General features: G+C 37.4%; 1 protein-coding gene across 2 annotated transcripts in view; it reads right to left on the reverse strand.

Annotated features, from left to right (window-relative positions):
• Positions 1-14531: 14531 nt before the first annotated feature.
• QSER1 (glutamine and serine rich 1) overlaps positions 14532-17901 on the reverse strand; it is a 79101-nt gene continuing 75731 nt past the window's right edge. For both annotated transcript variants that reach the window (XM_029957698.1, XM_029957697.1), the window contains one exon: positions 14532-17123. In XM_029957698.1, coding sequence (XP_029813558.1) covers positions 16983-17123 — 141 coding nt within the window. In that variant the 3' untranslated portion in view covers positions 14532-16982. The remainder of the gene's footprint in view (positions 17124-17901) is intronic.

Genomic DNA, 17901 nt, shown 5'->3' on the forward strand with positions numbered 1-17901 from the left:
TAGGCCAAAAATCTTGAAGTCATCCTCGACTTCTATCTCCCACTTCCCACGCCCAATTCATGAGAAAATCTGTTGGGTCCATTTTCCAAGTATATCCAGAATCTGACCACATCCCAGCACCTCCCTTGCTACTCTGGCCTGAGTCACTACTGTCTCTTATCTGGACTGCTGCAGTAGCTTCCTAGTTGACCTTGCTTTTCTCTTTGCCCCACACTTTTCAGTCTTTTAACAAAGCTACTAGAGTAGTCCTTAAAATATAGTCACATTATGCCACAGATGTCCTTTCTGCAAAGGCTACATACACTCTACCTTTCCATCATCACATTCTAGCCACACTAGCTTTCAAACCTGTTGCATGAACACACGAGGCACACTCCTACCTCCGGGACCCTGCACAGTTGTTTGGTGTGGCTGCAGTGCTCCTTTCCTGAACACATACGGTTACTTAACTTGTATTCTCCACGTTTTGGTTTAAATACCACCTTCTCAACAAGGGCTTCCTTAACCATGCTAGTTAAATACTGCATCACCACCTCATCTTCCATAGTGTTCCTCAGCACTCTGGGTCTTTCTTAAGTTGGTCTTTTTCTCTTTTCCAAATTTCTTATCTCTTTCTAATAGGTATATTGACTTTTTAAAAATGTTTATTTATTTTTTGGGAGCGAGAGGGAGACAGAGAACTCCAAGCCGGCTCCACGCTGTCTGCACAAAGCCCGACTCTCCGGCTTGAACTCACACACCTTGACACCGTGACCAGAGCTGAAATAGAGTCTGAGGCTTAATTGCCAGGTTAACCAGTCACCCAGGTGTCCCATATACTGGCTTAAAAAAAAAAATCTATTGTTTATTGTCTATTTCCTTCCCCTCCCCCAATGTAATCTCTGTATAGGCAAGATTCATTGATGTACACCAAGTACCTGGAAGAGTGCCTGGTACACAGTAGGTGTTCAATGAATATTTGATGGATTCAGGATTGAAAAATAGACTGTTCTCTCCATGCTATTAGGTTCTTTTATTTACATTGCAGAATTGTCCCTTAAGCTCCATTTCGAGTTTTTTTCAGTTGTTGTTGTTTCTTTCTTGAAAAAGGAGAGGTCTCTTTAAGTCTAATTATTCACTTTAAAACAGGGGAAAGAGCTCCTTCTTGGCTCCACATTATACACTGTTGTGTTGTTAAATATCCTCTCTCCAATCTTTCTCCACTAAGAGCTCATTGGTGTAAATTTACATGACTAGGTCTGTAATCCAACATCCTGAGAGCTTCTTTTTTGTTTGATGAAATATTTGTATGAGGGCCAGCTTTCTAACTTTATATTTGATCCAGTTCCCACTCCATGTACATGGCGTGACTGTATTCAGTGTCTTTTCTATTGCAACTTCCTCCTGGTGGGGAATTACCTCACCCCCTGCTGGTTTACATTTAGTGTAGAGGTACTTGCCCTGAGGCTTTCCAACTCCTGTGGCTTTGGAAGGAAGGCAGGCCTTTTGAAGGCAGAGAGGGTGTTTTAATTGAACTGCTTCACTAAAGTCTTACTACCTATCCTTTCTACCACTCTTTATTCCTCTGAATTAGGGGTTAATAGTTGGAGACTGCCAAGCCCTCTATTTACCCACCCTATCTACATCCTGCCTTGTTTGGAAGAACACTGGAATATCATCTCTGGTATTTCTCCTCAGTCTTGTCTTATTCAACACTCTGTTTAGCAGAATTGTTTAAAGTTTGAAGCATTTGGATCATATCGACTTGTTGATACAGATTTTTCCCCTTATTTTTAAGTTCCTCTAGACTTTCCAGTGGCAGTTTGGCAGGAACCAATTATAAATTGGTGCTCAGAAGTCCAAGAGTATATAATTTAATAATTGCCAATAGGGCGTGTACAAAAATTTTCCATCTCTTTTGCACTTGGAAATAAGCTTCCTAAATGATTTCAGGATGCAGTCAGATTTGAGAACTGCTGGAATCAATGATCAGTGAGGCTTGTATTTAGGATTTAGAGGAAAGGCAAAATCTTGTGCTAATTATAAATGTATCTGAGAGCTATTAAGCAAGACCCTCCATTAGTCACGACTTAGCTGCTTTTGTTGTTGTCGTGTTTTTTTTCAAAACCAAAACACATTACCCAGAATACCAAGATACTGAAGATAACCAGTTAGTATCACTGCTTGAGGGGTGTTCCAAATTAGATGTTTTTCCTTGTTATTTTTCAATATTCCAAGGGAACCATTCTTCACAGGATTCAATGTTGAGTACCATAATTTTATTACATCTTAATTATGAGATCTAATCGTTTACCTGTTTAAAAAATATGTATCAATTTCTTATCATGTGCTAGTCCCAGAGGTGGACCCAGGCTCTGTGAGGCCTGAAACTTATTGCAAATCTGTGGATCCTCTTTATTTATTAAAATTTTTATCCATTTCTTTTGCGCGCGCGCGCGCGCGCGCGAGAGAGAGAGAGAGAGAGAGAGAGAGAGAGAGAGAGAGAGAGAGGTGATCTGGGGACGGGAAGCGAAAGAATCCCAAGCACCCCTGTGAACCACCTTTAAAACAAAACAAGGAGGGGAAGGAAGAGGGGGAGAAGAAGCGGGAAAAGGAAGAGGAGAATAATACAAAACTATAAATCCAAAATTGGTTACAGACTTCTGTTTCTGGGAAGATGGAATAGAAGTACATTTCCCCATCCCTCTTAGTAAGTACAACTAAAAACTCTAGACACTATTATAAAACAAAGATAAGAAGATTCTGAATGGTGTAGGAAAGAAGTTATACTGACTAGGGACCTTTGGACCCAAGAATAATATGATGAAGAGTTTTCTTTTTGCTTTATATATTCCAGACTTAGAGCTGAATGAGCCAGGAACCTACATATGCCAACGAGCACAGACAAAAAAGCCCCTGCAAAAGTCTGACTTGTTTCTAGTCATGGTTCTGCTGTTAACAAACTGTGTCTTGGTAAACACTCTCTCCAGCTCTCTATTTACAGCCACGAGTGGAGCCACTCAGATGCTCCTAACTGAAACTATTTTAAAAAATATTTGTTAGGGAGGGGCACCTGGGTGACTCAGTCACTTAAGCCTCTGACTTCAGCTCAGATCATGATCTCACAGTTCATGGTTTGAGCCCCATGTCAGGCTGTGCTGACAGCTCAGAGCCTGGAGCCTGCTTCGGATTCTGTGTGTGTGTGTCTCTCTCTCTCTCTCTCTGCCCCTCCCCAATGGCTCTCCGTCTCTCCCTGTCTCAATAATAAATAAACATTAAACATAAAAAAACCCCAACTTTCTTAGGGCACCTGGGTGGTCAAGTCACATAAATGTCCCACTTAGGCTCAGGTTATGATCTCATGGTTCATTAGTTCAGGCCCAACATCAGGCTCTGCGGTGACAGCTCTGAGCCTTGGGGCCTGCTTTGGATTCTGTGTCTCCCTCTCTCTCTCTGCCCCTCCCTGCTAGGGCTCTGTCTGTCTGCCTATCTGTCTTTCTCAAAAATAAACAAACATTAGGGGCGCCTGGGTGGCTCAGTCGGTTAAGCCTCCGACTTCGGCTCAGGTCAGATCTCACGTTCGTGGGTTCAAGCCCCGCATCAGGCTCTGTGCTGACAGCTAGCTCAGAACCTGGAGCCTGCTTCCAGTTCTGTGTCTCCTTCTCTCTCTGCCCCTGCCCCTCTCATGCTCTGTCTCTTTCTGTGTCAAAAATAAATAAAAAACATTAAAAAAATAAATGAACATTAAAAAATTAAATTAACATTAAAAAAAGTTTTAAATGATGTTTATTTATCTTATATTTATATTTAACCTTTTTGTGGCATTTAGATATGTGTTACTTTTAGTTTACATTTCTCTGGGATGTTGACTGAAATATTTGATTAAGCTCTTAGAAGTTAAGGGCCAAGAGTGCCTGGCTGGCTCAGGTGGAAGATCATGCTTCTCTTGACTTTAGGGTCATGAATTCAAGCCCCACGTTGGGTGTAGAGCTTACTTAAAAAACAAGAGAGAGAGAGTGAGAGAGAGAGAGAGAGAGAGAGAGAGAGAGAGAGAGAGAGAGAGAAACTGACTCCAAGGACACTCAGTGTTTTGAATTTATGAGACAAAAAACTTAAAATCAGCTATTATAAATATGCTCACCAAACTAAAATAAAACATGTTTAGAGACTCAAAGGAATGTATGAGAGCAAAGTCTCCTCAAATACAGGGGCGCCTGGGTGGCTCAGTCAGTTAAGCCTCCGACTTTGGCTCAGGTCGGATCTCACGCTCGTGGGTTCGAGCCCTGTGTCAGGCTCTGTGCTGACAGCTAGCTCAGAGCTTGGAGCCTGTTTCCGGTTCTGTGTCTCCTTCTCTCTCTGCCCCTCCCCGTCTCATGCTCTGTCTCTCTCTGTATCAAAAATAAATAAAACATTAAAAAAATTTAAAAAAAGAACACTTTTCTGTTTAAAAAAAAGTCTCCTCAAATACAGAATATGAATAAGGAGACAGAAGTTATAAAGTCGAAAAGTATAATAACTGAAGTGAAAAATTCACTAGAGGAGTTCAACAGCATATTTGAGCAGGCAGAAGAGAGAATCAGCACAGTTCAGGATAGATTAATTGAAATTATTTGGTCTCAGACAGAGAAAGAAAAAAGATTGAAAGAAAATAAGCACCTCAGAGATATGTGGTGCACCATCAAGTGTGTGAACATACTCGTAATGAGATTGCCATGAAAACAGTAGAGATAGAAAGGACTAGAAAGAATATTTTAAGAACAATGACCAAAAAATTTTCCTAAATTTGATAAAAATCTGAATCAAAACATTGAAAAGTTTAACAAATTCTAAGTAAGATAAAAATCAAAGAAATCGAACATAAGCTGTCAAAAGACAAAGAAACTTAAAAATGGCAAGAGAAAAATGACTCATTGCATACTTGAGATACTCAGTTTGATTAGCTTTTCATCAAAAATCATGGAGTGTGGAAAGAAGACATATTCTAAAGTGCTGAAAGAAAAAGACTCAACCAAGACTTCTACACCTAGCAAAACTGTTCTTTAAAAAAGTAAAGGAGAAATTAAGATATTCCCAGACATTATTAAAGTGTTATGTTTACTAAACTAATTGTTTAACACACAGTATGCCCTTAATAAATCTTTCTTCTAATCTCATGAGCCTGAGATCAAGACCTAAGGTGAGGGAAACCTGGGTGACTCAGTTGGTTGAGAATCCCTCTCTTGATTTTGGCTTAAGTCATGGTCTCAGGGTTTGGGATCCAGCCTTACATCAGACTCCACACTGAGGTGGAGACTGCTTAAGATTCTCTCTCTTTCCTTCTGCCTTCTCCCTTGCTCACCCTCTCTCTCTCTAAAAATAAAAACAAAACAAAAGCTTGAGCTGACATGAAGAGTTGGAAGCTTAACTGAATGAGCTACCCAGGTGCCTCCCCCCACTCCCCTGCTAATTTTTCAAAGTGCTCAAGGGGCACCTGGGTGGCTCAGTCAGTTAAGTGTCCAACTTCAGCTCAGGTCATGACTTTATGGTTTGTGAGTTTTAGCCCTACATTGGGCTCTCTGCTGTCAGCATGGAGCCCACTTCAGATCCTGTCTCTCTCTCTTGCTGCCCTTTCCCTGCTTCCTCTCTCTCTCTCAAAATAAACATTAAAAAATAAAGAAAGAAAGAATAGGGCCCAGGACTGGGGTGCCTGGCCAGCTCAGTTGGTAGAGCTCACAACTCTTGAAATTAGGGTCAGTGTTGTAAGCTTGAACCCCATGTTGGGTATAGAGATTACTTTAAAAATGAAAAATCTTGGGGCACCTGGGTGGCTCAGTCGGTTAAGCCTCCTTTGGCTCAGGTCGTGATCTCACATTCATGGGTTCAAGCCCTGTGTTGGGCTCTGTGCTGATAGCTAGCTCAGAGCCTGGAGACTGCTTCCTATTCTGTGTCTCCCTCTCTCTCTGCCCCTGCCCGCTCATGCTCTCTCTCTCTCTCTGTGTCTCAAAAATAAATAAAACACTTAATTTCTGTTTTCACTGCTAGTTAATAAATCTTAGCTTATCTTCATCCTAATTTTTATTGAGGTGTAATCTCAAAAACAGAGCACCTCATACAGAATGGGTGCTTAATAAACTAGGTAATAAATTATAAATATTGTTTTCCAGTTAGCCAAAAAATAATATTGTTTACAGTGAATGGGATTTGGGAAATAATGTCTTTATAGGCAGCAAATTAATAGTAAATTACACCCACTAAGCTAATCATCTACTTTCTTTAATAAAATACACATAAAGCACTTAGGGCATGGACCATAATGGCATACTTACCAAGATAAACAATGGGTGGGATGTCAGATTGTGACTTCAAAGTTCACAACAAGCAGTTCTAAATCCAGTGACAAAACCTTTCTTTTATTTAAAGACTGGAAGGGCGCCTGGGTGGCTCAGTTGGTTAAGCATCTGACTTCAGCTCAGGTCATGATCTTGCAGTTTGTGGGTTCGAGCCCTGTGTCGGGCTCTGTGCTGACAGCTCAGAGCCTGGAGCCTGCTTCCGATTCTGTGTCTCCCCTTCTCTCTGATCACGCTCTGTCTCTCTTTGTTTCTCAATAATAAATAAATATTAAAAAATTAAAAAAAAAAGAACTAGATACAATATAATTAGTAAATCACTTTCCTATAATCTCAATATATAATAAAAACCTAATCATGCCAACATGTGTATTTGGAGTTATGTTTAATTCCCAATTGAAGGAAGTTTTGATGTTTTCTAATTCAGAAAAGAACAGATTAATATTTATAAATACTACATATAAGAAAATACTACATATAAGAAAAAGAAAAAATGGAACATGAAGAAAAAGACTAAGGAACAACAAAAGGTAAAAGAGAAATATATTCCCTAATATTATATCTATATATTTATATCTATAATACCTTTAAAAATGAATCTGAATTTTAAAAATTGTTTTTGTTAAGTTATATATACATAAATTATAAAAATTACATATACAATTATATGTGTGCATATGTATATAATTTTTTTAAAGATTTTATTTTTATCAATCTCCCCACCCAACACAGGGCTCAAACCCACAAAGCTGAGATTAAGAGTCGCATGCTCTATGGACTGAGCCAGCCAAGGTGCCCCCTATTATTTTAATTACATTTAATTATTATTTTTATCACATGCAAACATGGTACAAAACTTGTATCAAATACAAACCATTGAATTTTTTGCACAAAATCATATGCTTAAAAATTTTAACAGCTGGAGATTAACATCGGGCATGATAGTGTGAGCAGTTCCATTGACCCATTCGCCAGTGAACTGGTAAAAGTTATCTTCAAAAAACAACCATTTAGAGGTGCCTGCCTGGCTCAGTCTGTAGAGCATGTAACTCTTGATCTCAGGGTTGTAGGTTTAAGCCCCAGGTTGGACGTAGAGATAACTTAAAAATAAAATCTTTAAAAAATTTTGGGGCCACCTGGGTGGCTCAGTCAGTTTAGCGTCAGACTCTTGATTTTACCTCAGGTCATGATCCCAGGGTTGTGGGACTGAGCCCTGAGTCTGGCTCTGCACTGAGTGTGGAGCCAACTTAAGATTCTCCTTCTCCCTCTGCCCCTTCTCCACTCATGCTCTCTCTGTCTCTCTAATAAAAAAATAGAATACAAAAAACATTTAAAGCCCTTAGCAATGGCCCGAAGTATAAAAACAACAAACATGAAGAATTATGTATTCAAGAAGAGGTGTGAAAATTGGGGAAGAGAGAAATTGGGAAAGGTAAGGTTCATTTAGGAAGCAAGTGATAGTCTGTTATTGCCTATGTGAAGTTCAAAGTGGGAAGGCTTTGACCTTTATGCTAAGGGACTTTCACTGTGGCCGTTTCTCTATGGTAGAAGAGAGGGGTTGTATACAAACTATGTTCTTGATTCTGGATAGGTCAGAGATAGTTTTTTTTAATATAATTTTTTTTAAGTTTGTTTGAGAGACACAGAGAGAGTGAGCAGGGGAGGGGCAGAGAAATAGGAAGAGAGAGAATTCCAAGCAGACTCCACACTGTCAGCGCAGAGCCTGATGTAGGGCTTGAACTCACAAACTGTTGAGATCATGACCTGAACGGAATCCAAGTTGGATGCTTAGCCAACTCAGCCACCCAGGTGCCCCATATCAGAGTAAGTTTAAGCCAGTCAGTAGTGATTATTTGCAGAGCAAGCTTTCAACTTTTGTCATAACTGACACCTAAGTTATTGTCATGGATTGAATGCTTTTGTCCCTTGCCCCCAATTCATATGTTGAAGCCCTAACCCTCAATGTGGTAGTATTTGGAGATGAAGCCTTTGAAAGGCAATTAGAGTTAAATGAGATCATAAGTTTGGGGTGCTCATGTTGGGATTAGTGTCCTTAGAACACACCAGAGAGTCTCTCTGCCATGAGGACACAGCAATAAAGTAGTTATCTACAAGCTAGGAAGAGAGCTCTCCCCATCAACTCAACTGCTGGACCTGGATCTGGGACTCACAGCATCCAGGACTGTAAGAATATAAGTCTCTGTTGTTTAAACTATCTAAGTCTACGGTATTTTGTGATAGCAGTCCAAGAAAGCTAAGATAGTGGTGCTCAGCTACCAGTGGGGACTTCTCGTGTTTCTCATTTGGATGGCACAGTGTTTTCTCATGTGTGGGCATTCTTTAAAACAGCAAAATTTTGCTTTGCAATGCTTTGTGAATGGTGCTTTAATACATAGTCTTTTTGATAGTGAATTGTATGCAAACTCCTGTGATAACATTAATGCATTTGTAAAAAACCTTAACTTCCTGACTTCTACTCAAGTCAAATAACATTATCTTCTAATAAACTCAATGGAGGATTGGCATTGAAAAGATTTTTACTGATTGGTCCATTAACAGTTTTTAAGTCATTGATAAAAGAGTATGTAAACAAGGTTAACTTAAAAAATAGATTCCAACACCAAGTTCTTTCGGTTAAGTTTTTGTTAGTATTTTTAATTCTTTTGTTTCACTGCTTGAAGACAGCTGCTCTCTGATGATAGCTTATTCACTTCCATATGTTAAATGGAAATTAAATAGAAAAATTACGAGAATGGACTTTGGTCTGTTGAGAAGCAAGCACAGTAAAGAGAGATTTTTTAAAGATAGAGAAAGAGAAAGCAGGTAATGGGACCACTGACAATAAAGGCATTTTTAAAAAAGATTTTATTACTTTTAAAAAGGCGAAAGAGTTATATGGTATGAAGAGAAACTAGAGTATATAAAAAAGATTTTATTACTTTAAAAAATTTTTAGTAGGGGCGCCTGGGTGGCTCAGTCGGTTAAGCCTCCGACTTCGGCTCAGGTCATGATCTCACGGTTGTGGGTTCAAGCCCCATGTCAGGCTCTGTGCTGACAACTAGCTCAGAGCCTGGAGGCTGCTTCTGGTTCTGTGTCTCCTTCTCTCTCTGCCCCTCCCCCTCTCACGCTCTGTCTCTCTGTATCAAAAATAAATAAAACATTAAAAAAAATTTTTTTAGAATTTTATTTTTGAGAGAAAGTGAGTGGGGGAGGGGCAGAGAGAGATGGAAATAGAGGATCTGAAACAGGCTCTGTGTTGAGGGCAAAGAGCCCAATGTGGGGCTTGAACTCACAAATTGTGAGATCATGACCTGAGCTGAAGTCAGACATGTATCCAACTGAGCTACCCAGGCTCCCCTAAGAGTTTTTAGGAAATCTCTACACCCAACGTGAGGCTTGAATTTACAACCCTGAGATTAAGAGTCACATTCTCCCTTGACTGAGCCAGTCAGACACCACACTAATGGCATTTTGAACTACTTATAGGCCAGTTTGAAAACATTTTAGACTGATTCCAAATGAACATTCATGTATAAATAACCTGTCTATTCAACACATACCTATTAAGAGCCTATTGTGTAAAAGACTACTGCTGGAGCTAGAAAGGTGAAGATGATGTAGATATGACCTTAAGTACTTCACAATTGACTGGTGAGAGCAGACATGTTTCTAATTAGTCTTCTACTACTGTCACAAGGTGAACTAAGCCCTGCCAGGGGTGTGTGTTTATAAAAAACCTGCTTAATGATTTTGATCTAAGTTAGTAAAAGCTTGGAAATAATGTAGTAAAGTCATTCTTCCTGTTCTGTTGTATCTCTTTGGGTGCTGCTGTTGAACAACTCTGCATCTCTCTCAACATTCCAGTCTCTATAGAATCAAAGAATATTAATAGCTTTAGAAGACTACCTCAATTTCAGGATGAGAAAATAGATCCAGATTAGGCTTCACATAACGTGTCTGAGGACAGAGCTAGTTTAGTGGCACGCAGAAAGCATTTTCCTAAAAACAAAGTGTTACTCCTTTTTCTTAATCTAGTGTGAGGTAAAATTCCTCCCAGTTGTTGAGACTTGGCTTAATCATAATTACTTCCATGAAGCCTTGCCTGACACTCCCCAAGTAGATAAATGCTCCCTCTCGAGTATTTCGCTCACAATGAATTCTAACAGAAACATTCATTTACCTTTACTGGGACTTTGCTCCCCAATTATTCCAGCTGGAGTCTCAAGCCAAAAGACAGAGGAATGTGAAATCACGGTCCCTGGGCTCTATCTGCAGATGAGGACAAAATGTAAAAAGTGATGGCCACTACAATGCACTTTTTCATAAAATACCAATATTCTATTGTACAAACTCTTGGTATTGTCACTTTCTTTTGACGCTGCAGTTGCACATTGCTCACTTAAAGTCATTAATACCTTTATTGCAAAATCCAGTGAATACTTTCTTGTTTTTACCTTTTAATGTTCCATGTAACTTTTCTTTCATATATCCAGTTATTCATTAAATATTTAATGAGATCAGATATTGCCCCAGATTCTGGGAATGCAATGGTGAGCAAAACACACACAGGTCCTATCATATGATAGCACAATAGAGAGCACTAAACAAGTAACCATAACAAAGTGTGGAAAATGCCACATTACAGGAATCACAGGGAACACAATCTGCGCCAGAGGATTAAAACCTAATATAATCCAAAAGAAGTGATGTTAACCTGAAATCTGAAGAATTAAGAGATGAAGGAAGACTAGTTCAGCAAAGGGAACACGAACTATCGGAAGCAAGAAAAACACACATTTGAGGAATTTAAAGATGGGTTAAAGGCAAATGAAACAACACAGAAAGATTGTGGAGAGCAAGGACAAGAAGGAAGATCATCATTCTTGCTACAACTTAAGAAAAATATTTCCACCATGTCCATTATTTTTTATTCTATATCTGAAATGATATTCACTGTTGCCTTATACTAAATATTGTAAGGAGCTAAAAAAAACTCTGTATTTGCTTTGGGTGAAAACACCTCTCCATGTGTTACAGGTAAATTATATGTAAAACAGAAGTGATTCTTGCAAAGCAATTTCTGGACTCCTGATTAACATCACAAAATAGATAAGGTTTAACAATAGACTAATAGGTAATTCTATCTTCCTTTTATTCGAAACCAGTCAGCTCTAAATTATTCATACTAACTGAACAACAGATATATACACACACATAACCTAAAATGATCAATAATCCAGTTTTTATTTCATTTTGGAATGTGCCTTTTCATTTAAACACAAATATCTCTGAAATCTAAGAATGTACTTAAAGCCACACCATGGAAAAGGGTTAATTCCTAATTTTATGACCCATCCCAAATTGGGAATTGAAAGCATGTTCTAGCCTGATGTTAAGACTTAAGAGAGAGTGGTTTATGCCTTTTTCTTTACATTTTCATATTTTATCACTTTTTTCCATACAATACGTACATGCCTTTTATTATTTTTCTGGTAATAAAAATATTTCCATATGGAAGACAAAGAAGTCTCCTCTTTCACATATTTCTTGAGAAAGTTAGGTTAAATAATTGATTTTAGAGAGATTCTCTGAGATACAAAATTCATTTTGTATGAAATGAAAAACACTAATAGGGGCATCTGGGTGGCTCAGTTGGTTAACTGGTTAATGTCTGACTTTGATTCAGGTCATGATTTCAAAGTTCCTGAGTTAGAGCCCCACATCAGGGGCTCTGTGCTGTCTGTGCTGACAGCTCAGAGACTGGAACCTGCTTCAGATTCTGTGTCTCCCTCTCTCTCTGCACCTCCCCTGGTCATATTCTCACTCTCTCTCAAAAATAAACAGAAAAGAAAAACTCAGGGGTGCCTGAGTGGCTCAGTTGGTTAAGCGTCTGACTCTTGTTTTCAGCTTAGGTCATGATCTCATGGTTTTGTGGGTTTGAGCCCTGCATCTGGCTCTGCACTGGCAGGGGGAGCCTGCTTGAGCTTCTCTCTCCCTCTCTTTCTGCTCTTCCCTCACTTGCACTGTCTCTGTGTCTCTCAAAATAAATTAATTTAAAAATATTAAAAGAGTGGCACCTGGGTGACTCAGTAGGTTAAGCCTCTGACTTCAGCTCAAGTTATGATCTCACGTTCGTTGGGTTCAAGCCCCGCATTGGGCTCTGTGCTGACAGCTCAGAGCCTGGAGCCTGTCATTGGATTCTGTGTTTCCTTCTCTCTCTGCCCCTCCCCCTCTCATGCTCTGTCTCTCTCTGACTCAAAAATAAATAAAACATTAAAAAATTAAAAGAAAAATTTATTTAAAAAAACACTAATAAAAAGAATCAGAAAGTAACAAGACATTAACAAAGTAATGTAGAAGTGCTATCATGTAGGTTTGCAACATGGATAATTTTAATAATAATTTTCTAAGATATGTGAATAATGACTTTCTGAAAAGCAACAAAATTTTAGCAACCAATGGAGAATAAAACAGGGATGTTACAAAATTTTAAAACATTTTTTGATAGAGGTCATTGAAGATTTGGTTTTGAACAATGTAAAGTAATCAAGGATTGAAAAGTCCTTTTACAATCAAAACTAATTGGGGTGTCTGGATGGCTCAGTCAGTAGAGCATGCAACTGAACATGAGTTTGAACCCCACGATGGGTGTACAGATTAACTGGAAAAAACTAATTAAAACATAGCAAATATGCTGAGCATATATTTACTTGAAATAGTTAATGTTTTTAAATATCATATGAAGGTAAAGGCAGGATATTATTCCAAAAATTAAAGAATCAGGATAAACTCATTTTTACCTATATAGATTTGTACTTTATAATAGGATTTTACAACATGTGTTGTATGAATAATCTGTAACATGATGATGCTTTTGGATAATAGAATACCTCAGTTCTCAATTCTTAAAAAAAAAAACCTCAAAACATTCTGATTTTGTTGTTTAAAAAATTGTTTTCATTTTAATGATCTGAGTTAGTAACAAACAAATATACAAAATTGTCTTTCACATTTCCATACATTGTGTTATGGACCACTTAAAACTCTGGGCTACAAATGCAGATTTCTTTGTTTCCTTAACTTCAATCATTGTCACTTATAAATAAAGGTGATTTTTGAAAACATGCGTTTGTGAACATAGATGTCAAAAGTTGTACATGTAAGTTAATGCACAACCAATAGTGTACATTGTTCATTTGTGCAGTTACGTGTCAAATGCAATCGACACGGGTAGAAGCAGATACCCCGGACAGTTCCCTCTGTTTAATAAGCAATTTTGAGCAGCAGATGGAACTATAGTTCAAAACAAAAACTGGTTTCTACAAATACATAAAACTCACAACTTCCACATCTGAAGCAACTTTTGGGACCCAAAGCTGATTTAATAACCCTGGTGCTATACTGGATTTTTATGAGTGTATTTTCAAAATCATAGATTGGAAAACAGCTGTTTCAATAAAAATAAATATGTATGTTAAAAGGAAATTGAGACTTTTAAAAATGTGAGGAAAGCTTTGAAAACAGTAATAATGTATGAGTCACCTATATTTTTCATTTTTAAGTTTTAGAAATTTAAAGAAATTTAGAAACCTTTATTAAAGGCAATCTGAACGTTTCTTAACCATTTTAAATTAAGGTTTTTGTATCTGATCAATGTTTTCTATTTGATAGTGTAATAGAGAAGTGGACAGTTTGTATTGTTGACTTAATATGATAATTTATGTCATGATAAATTTGTGACTTCATTAGCAATCAAGTAAGTGGAAACTGGATTATGATGAAAACAGGAACAAGGAAGCTCTTTCTACAACCACTAATCTGAACTACAAATAAACACCAACACAAACTGATTTTTTATATTATTTCCAGATATCTGTAGGGAGGAATATCCAATTTTTCTTAAAAATGTTTTTCCTGGGTTGTGGCAACGTGTGCTTTACCTCTTTAATTCTATCTACAACCTAAAATTATTTCTATACTCTAAATTTCAAACTCCCTGCCAAGAAATGTGAATGCTAATCAGCTATTTATTCAACTTCATACAGGGGCGCCTGGGTGGCTCAGTCGGTTAAGTGTTCGACTTCAGTTCAGGTCATGATCTCACAGTCTGTGGGTTCGAGCCCCGTGTCGGGCTCTGTGCTGACAGCCCAGAGCCTGGAGCCTGCTTCACATTCTGTGTCTCCCTCTCTCTGCCCCTCCCCCACTCACTCTGTATCTCTCTCAAAATAAAATAACGACATAAAAATTTTTTTATTCAACTTCATACAAAGAAAGGACTTATGAATGGATATCATAATAATAGTCCCACATTTTGCTAAGGCCCGAGTTTGAGACTCTTGCCTATATCATATGATCAAATGAGAGAAGATGGTGCCAAACAACTGGGTCTCCTTCAGGCAGTTATCACAAACTTGGCCTCTGCCATTATGAAAACACTTGTTTTACTAAAATGAATACAACTGCAAACATTTTAAGGACAACTGCAGTTGAAAAGAAAATGGGTTATTTTCTAAAGGACACATAAGATTAAGGAAATGTACCTGTTTTCCATGGACCTTATCAAGAAAATGTGGCTAGTGATTTCAAAGGTATAGTTCAAGTGTTACCTAAATGCATAATAGCTTTTAAAAATGTTCAACCATCAATGACTCAGGAAAGTAAATTGAGGGAGCAAAGACATGTACTTACTACATTAGGAGATGTCATTATTTACTCTGTACTTAGGAAATGAAAGAAACCAATTCTGTCCAGAGTCAATATCAGAAAGAAATATGGCTGCTTCCTACTCTTCTCCACTTGGTGAAATTAATTTTATGATGCTCTCACTGGTTAAGTCTCTCATCTGAGTTAGGCAAAATGAATCTAACAGGTTACTTTTGTTTTCAAAATCAACTGTTTAAACAGGTGTTTTTAAAAACTTTCAGAAGTGGAAAATTTAACCCTTGAGAAAACTTCTATTATTATCTATCTCATCTAATGGCAGGTATGAGGATTGTTGGATTAAGGATTATTGCTTTTAATAAGATAACCATCAGAAATAAATATGTAAGCTTAAATCAAATACTCATTTTCTACCCAATGCTACAATGTTTTAGTCTCAAATCAAGTCACATGCTATCTTAAATTCTTTGCCAATTTACCAAGGTTTTAAGTATAAGAAGTTGGCCTATTAACTCAAAATCAAGACAACAGCAATGTCCACATAAGCATGTCTTATTTGGGCATTGGGCAGTAACACTGCTTTCTTGATAGGGCTTAAGGCACTAAATGGTGGTAAAATAAACAAAAAGTATGATGATTAACAACCTCTCCAGAATCCTAAAAAAGGAGATCATTTAGAAGGACACTAGTAAATCTTTTTCTCAAACAAATAAGGCATCCTGTTGGCAAACACAAATAAAACAAAAGGTCATGTTGAACCTAATACATTCACTGTCTCAGCTAAACTACTTGAAACACTAGCTCTCAAACCAACGAAAGCTACAACAGCACGTGTAAAGGTTGGAAAGGCACCAAAGGAGAGTTCTACCACTTGCAGTTCTAAGAGTTAGGTAAGCTGTGTTTAACACTGCATGTAGCCTAATTATAAACTTTATTCTTCCAAATGTACAATGTGGTTAATTTTGATATGACGAATAACTTTATTGAGTACTAGTTTAGTAAGAAATTTATTTTCATGAATTAGAAAATTACTGCAGTGTCTAACACAACTCCATTTATAAAGCTAAACTAATTCTAGTACTGAATGCATATTGTGGATAACACTGAATCAAATCTGTATAAACATAAATGGTTACCTCAAGATAGAATTCACAATAGAAATTCAATATATAACTAAATAAGATTTACTGAAAATAATGGAAAGTGTAGTACAGATACATCAAATGTAATTATAACCACAACATTTTCCTTGTGAAAAATACAACTATTAGTGAAATAAAATGTACAATTGAAATTTTTTCCAAAGGAAAAACAGTATAAACGAAAATATTCTTCAAGATAGGGAAAATAGTATGTCATTGTTTTTCTCATTACAATATAATTTGACACAAAAAGCAGTCCTAGAATTGCACCAATTCCACATCCAGTTTCCTGAACATGTTAAGAGTAAAAGGAGTTCGTAAAGCAGAATGCAGTTTCTGAATTTCATATTTTAAATTGAGGATATTCTCATACAAAATGTCACATCACACCAGATCTGCTTACATAATGTACAATACTTTCCATTTTGTGGCTAGACATGAATATAAACATATGCTTTCTATGCCACCTCTCTTTCATTCTGGTGTTTAGTCAGAGTCAGGAAAAAATAATCAAGTTACTTAAGTGTTATCTCTCTAGCCATAAAGAAAAATTATATTTAGTGCATGCTTCATCATTTGTCAAAAAACATTTCTGAAAATAAAACTCAGTTACCCAATGGTTTACAAAATAGAAAAATCATTCATTAGGATAAAAACGTGGTGGGGTTTTAGGTCCATTTCCAAAGGACTGACATCCTGGGCTGCACCGCTGTCCTTCAGCAGAGGTCATGATGCAAGTTCTATGGTCACAGCAGGTGTGCCCGCAGGAGACCGCTGCCTGACATTCACTTATCTGAGGCCCTGCACCCGCTCTGACCACCCACCTCTGCCAGTTCATTAGTGCTATAAAATAGACGGAATTTTTGTGGAAATGTTAGGAACACTTCTGCTGTACATGATTTAGAAGTTCTCCAAATTTTTCAAATAGGTCTTCCACCCATTTTACATTTTTCATACAAAGTTGAACAATTTCCTCCTGTCCTAAGTCTTCATTTCTTTTCTGCACAGAAGAAATCTAAAATAAAGAGAATTGCCACATTAGCTTATACTTATCATTTTATTAGCTCTTAATAAGAGCTTACTTTTGCTAGATCTCGAATGAAAAGGATCTATGAATCCACCTACAAATACTGACTTTTTAAAAAAATTCCATCCATGGAGAATGATTATGTCACATAAACTCAGGTGAAGTATAATCCTATCAATTTTAGTTCCAGGAGGACAAGGAGTAAGGCTAGAAAAAATGGCTCAAACTTTCTCAATTGCTTCCAGTTGTGTTAAAATCTAAGGGACCAAATTTGGGGTCAATTCTACATTTCAGAACATTGTAAAAATAGTCAACATACACTGCATGACCATCTTTCCAACTCATTATCATCAAATACATAAAGTACAGCCTTGAGCCAACTTACTCTTAATTAAAAATTGATAGTGCTGGTCAAAAAAAGATACTACTGTCTGGAACCATTAAACCTTTGAGGAAATTGATCTTTATATCCCACCGACAAAGTGGTAATATTGTCATATATAATTTCTGAGCAACTTAAATTATGATACTTAAAAGTTAAAATTAAATTGTAACTATTATTTCTTCCTGCTGAGGCACAAACACCCCTTTCTCTGCAATTAAGTAGGATAAGGCTGTTCTAGTGATAAGGAAGACAGCAGGATGTCAAAGCAGGACTGTTCTGCATTATGGGAGAAGAAAATGAAATAAAGTACCATTTATTATCGCAATGTAAGCAAGCATAATGGCTTAAAAACACTACCACTTACAGCTTCTCTAAGAGCCT

Source organism: Suricata suricatta, chromosome 11 (genome assembly GCF_006229205.1).
Source record: "Suricata suricatta isolate VVHF042 chromosome 11, meerkat_22Aug2017_6uvM2_HiC, whole genome shotgun sequence".
Classification (NCBI taxonomy): domain Eukaryota; kingdom Metazoa; phylum Chordata; class Mammalia; order Carnivora; family Herpestidae; genus Suricata; species Suricata suricatta.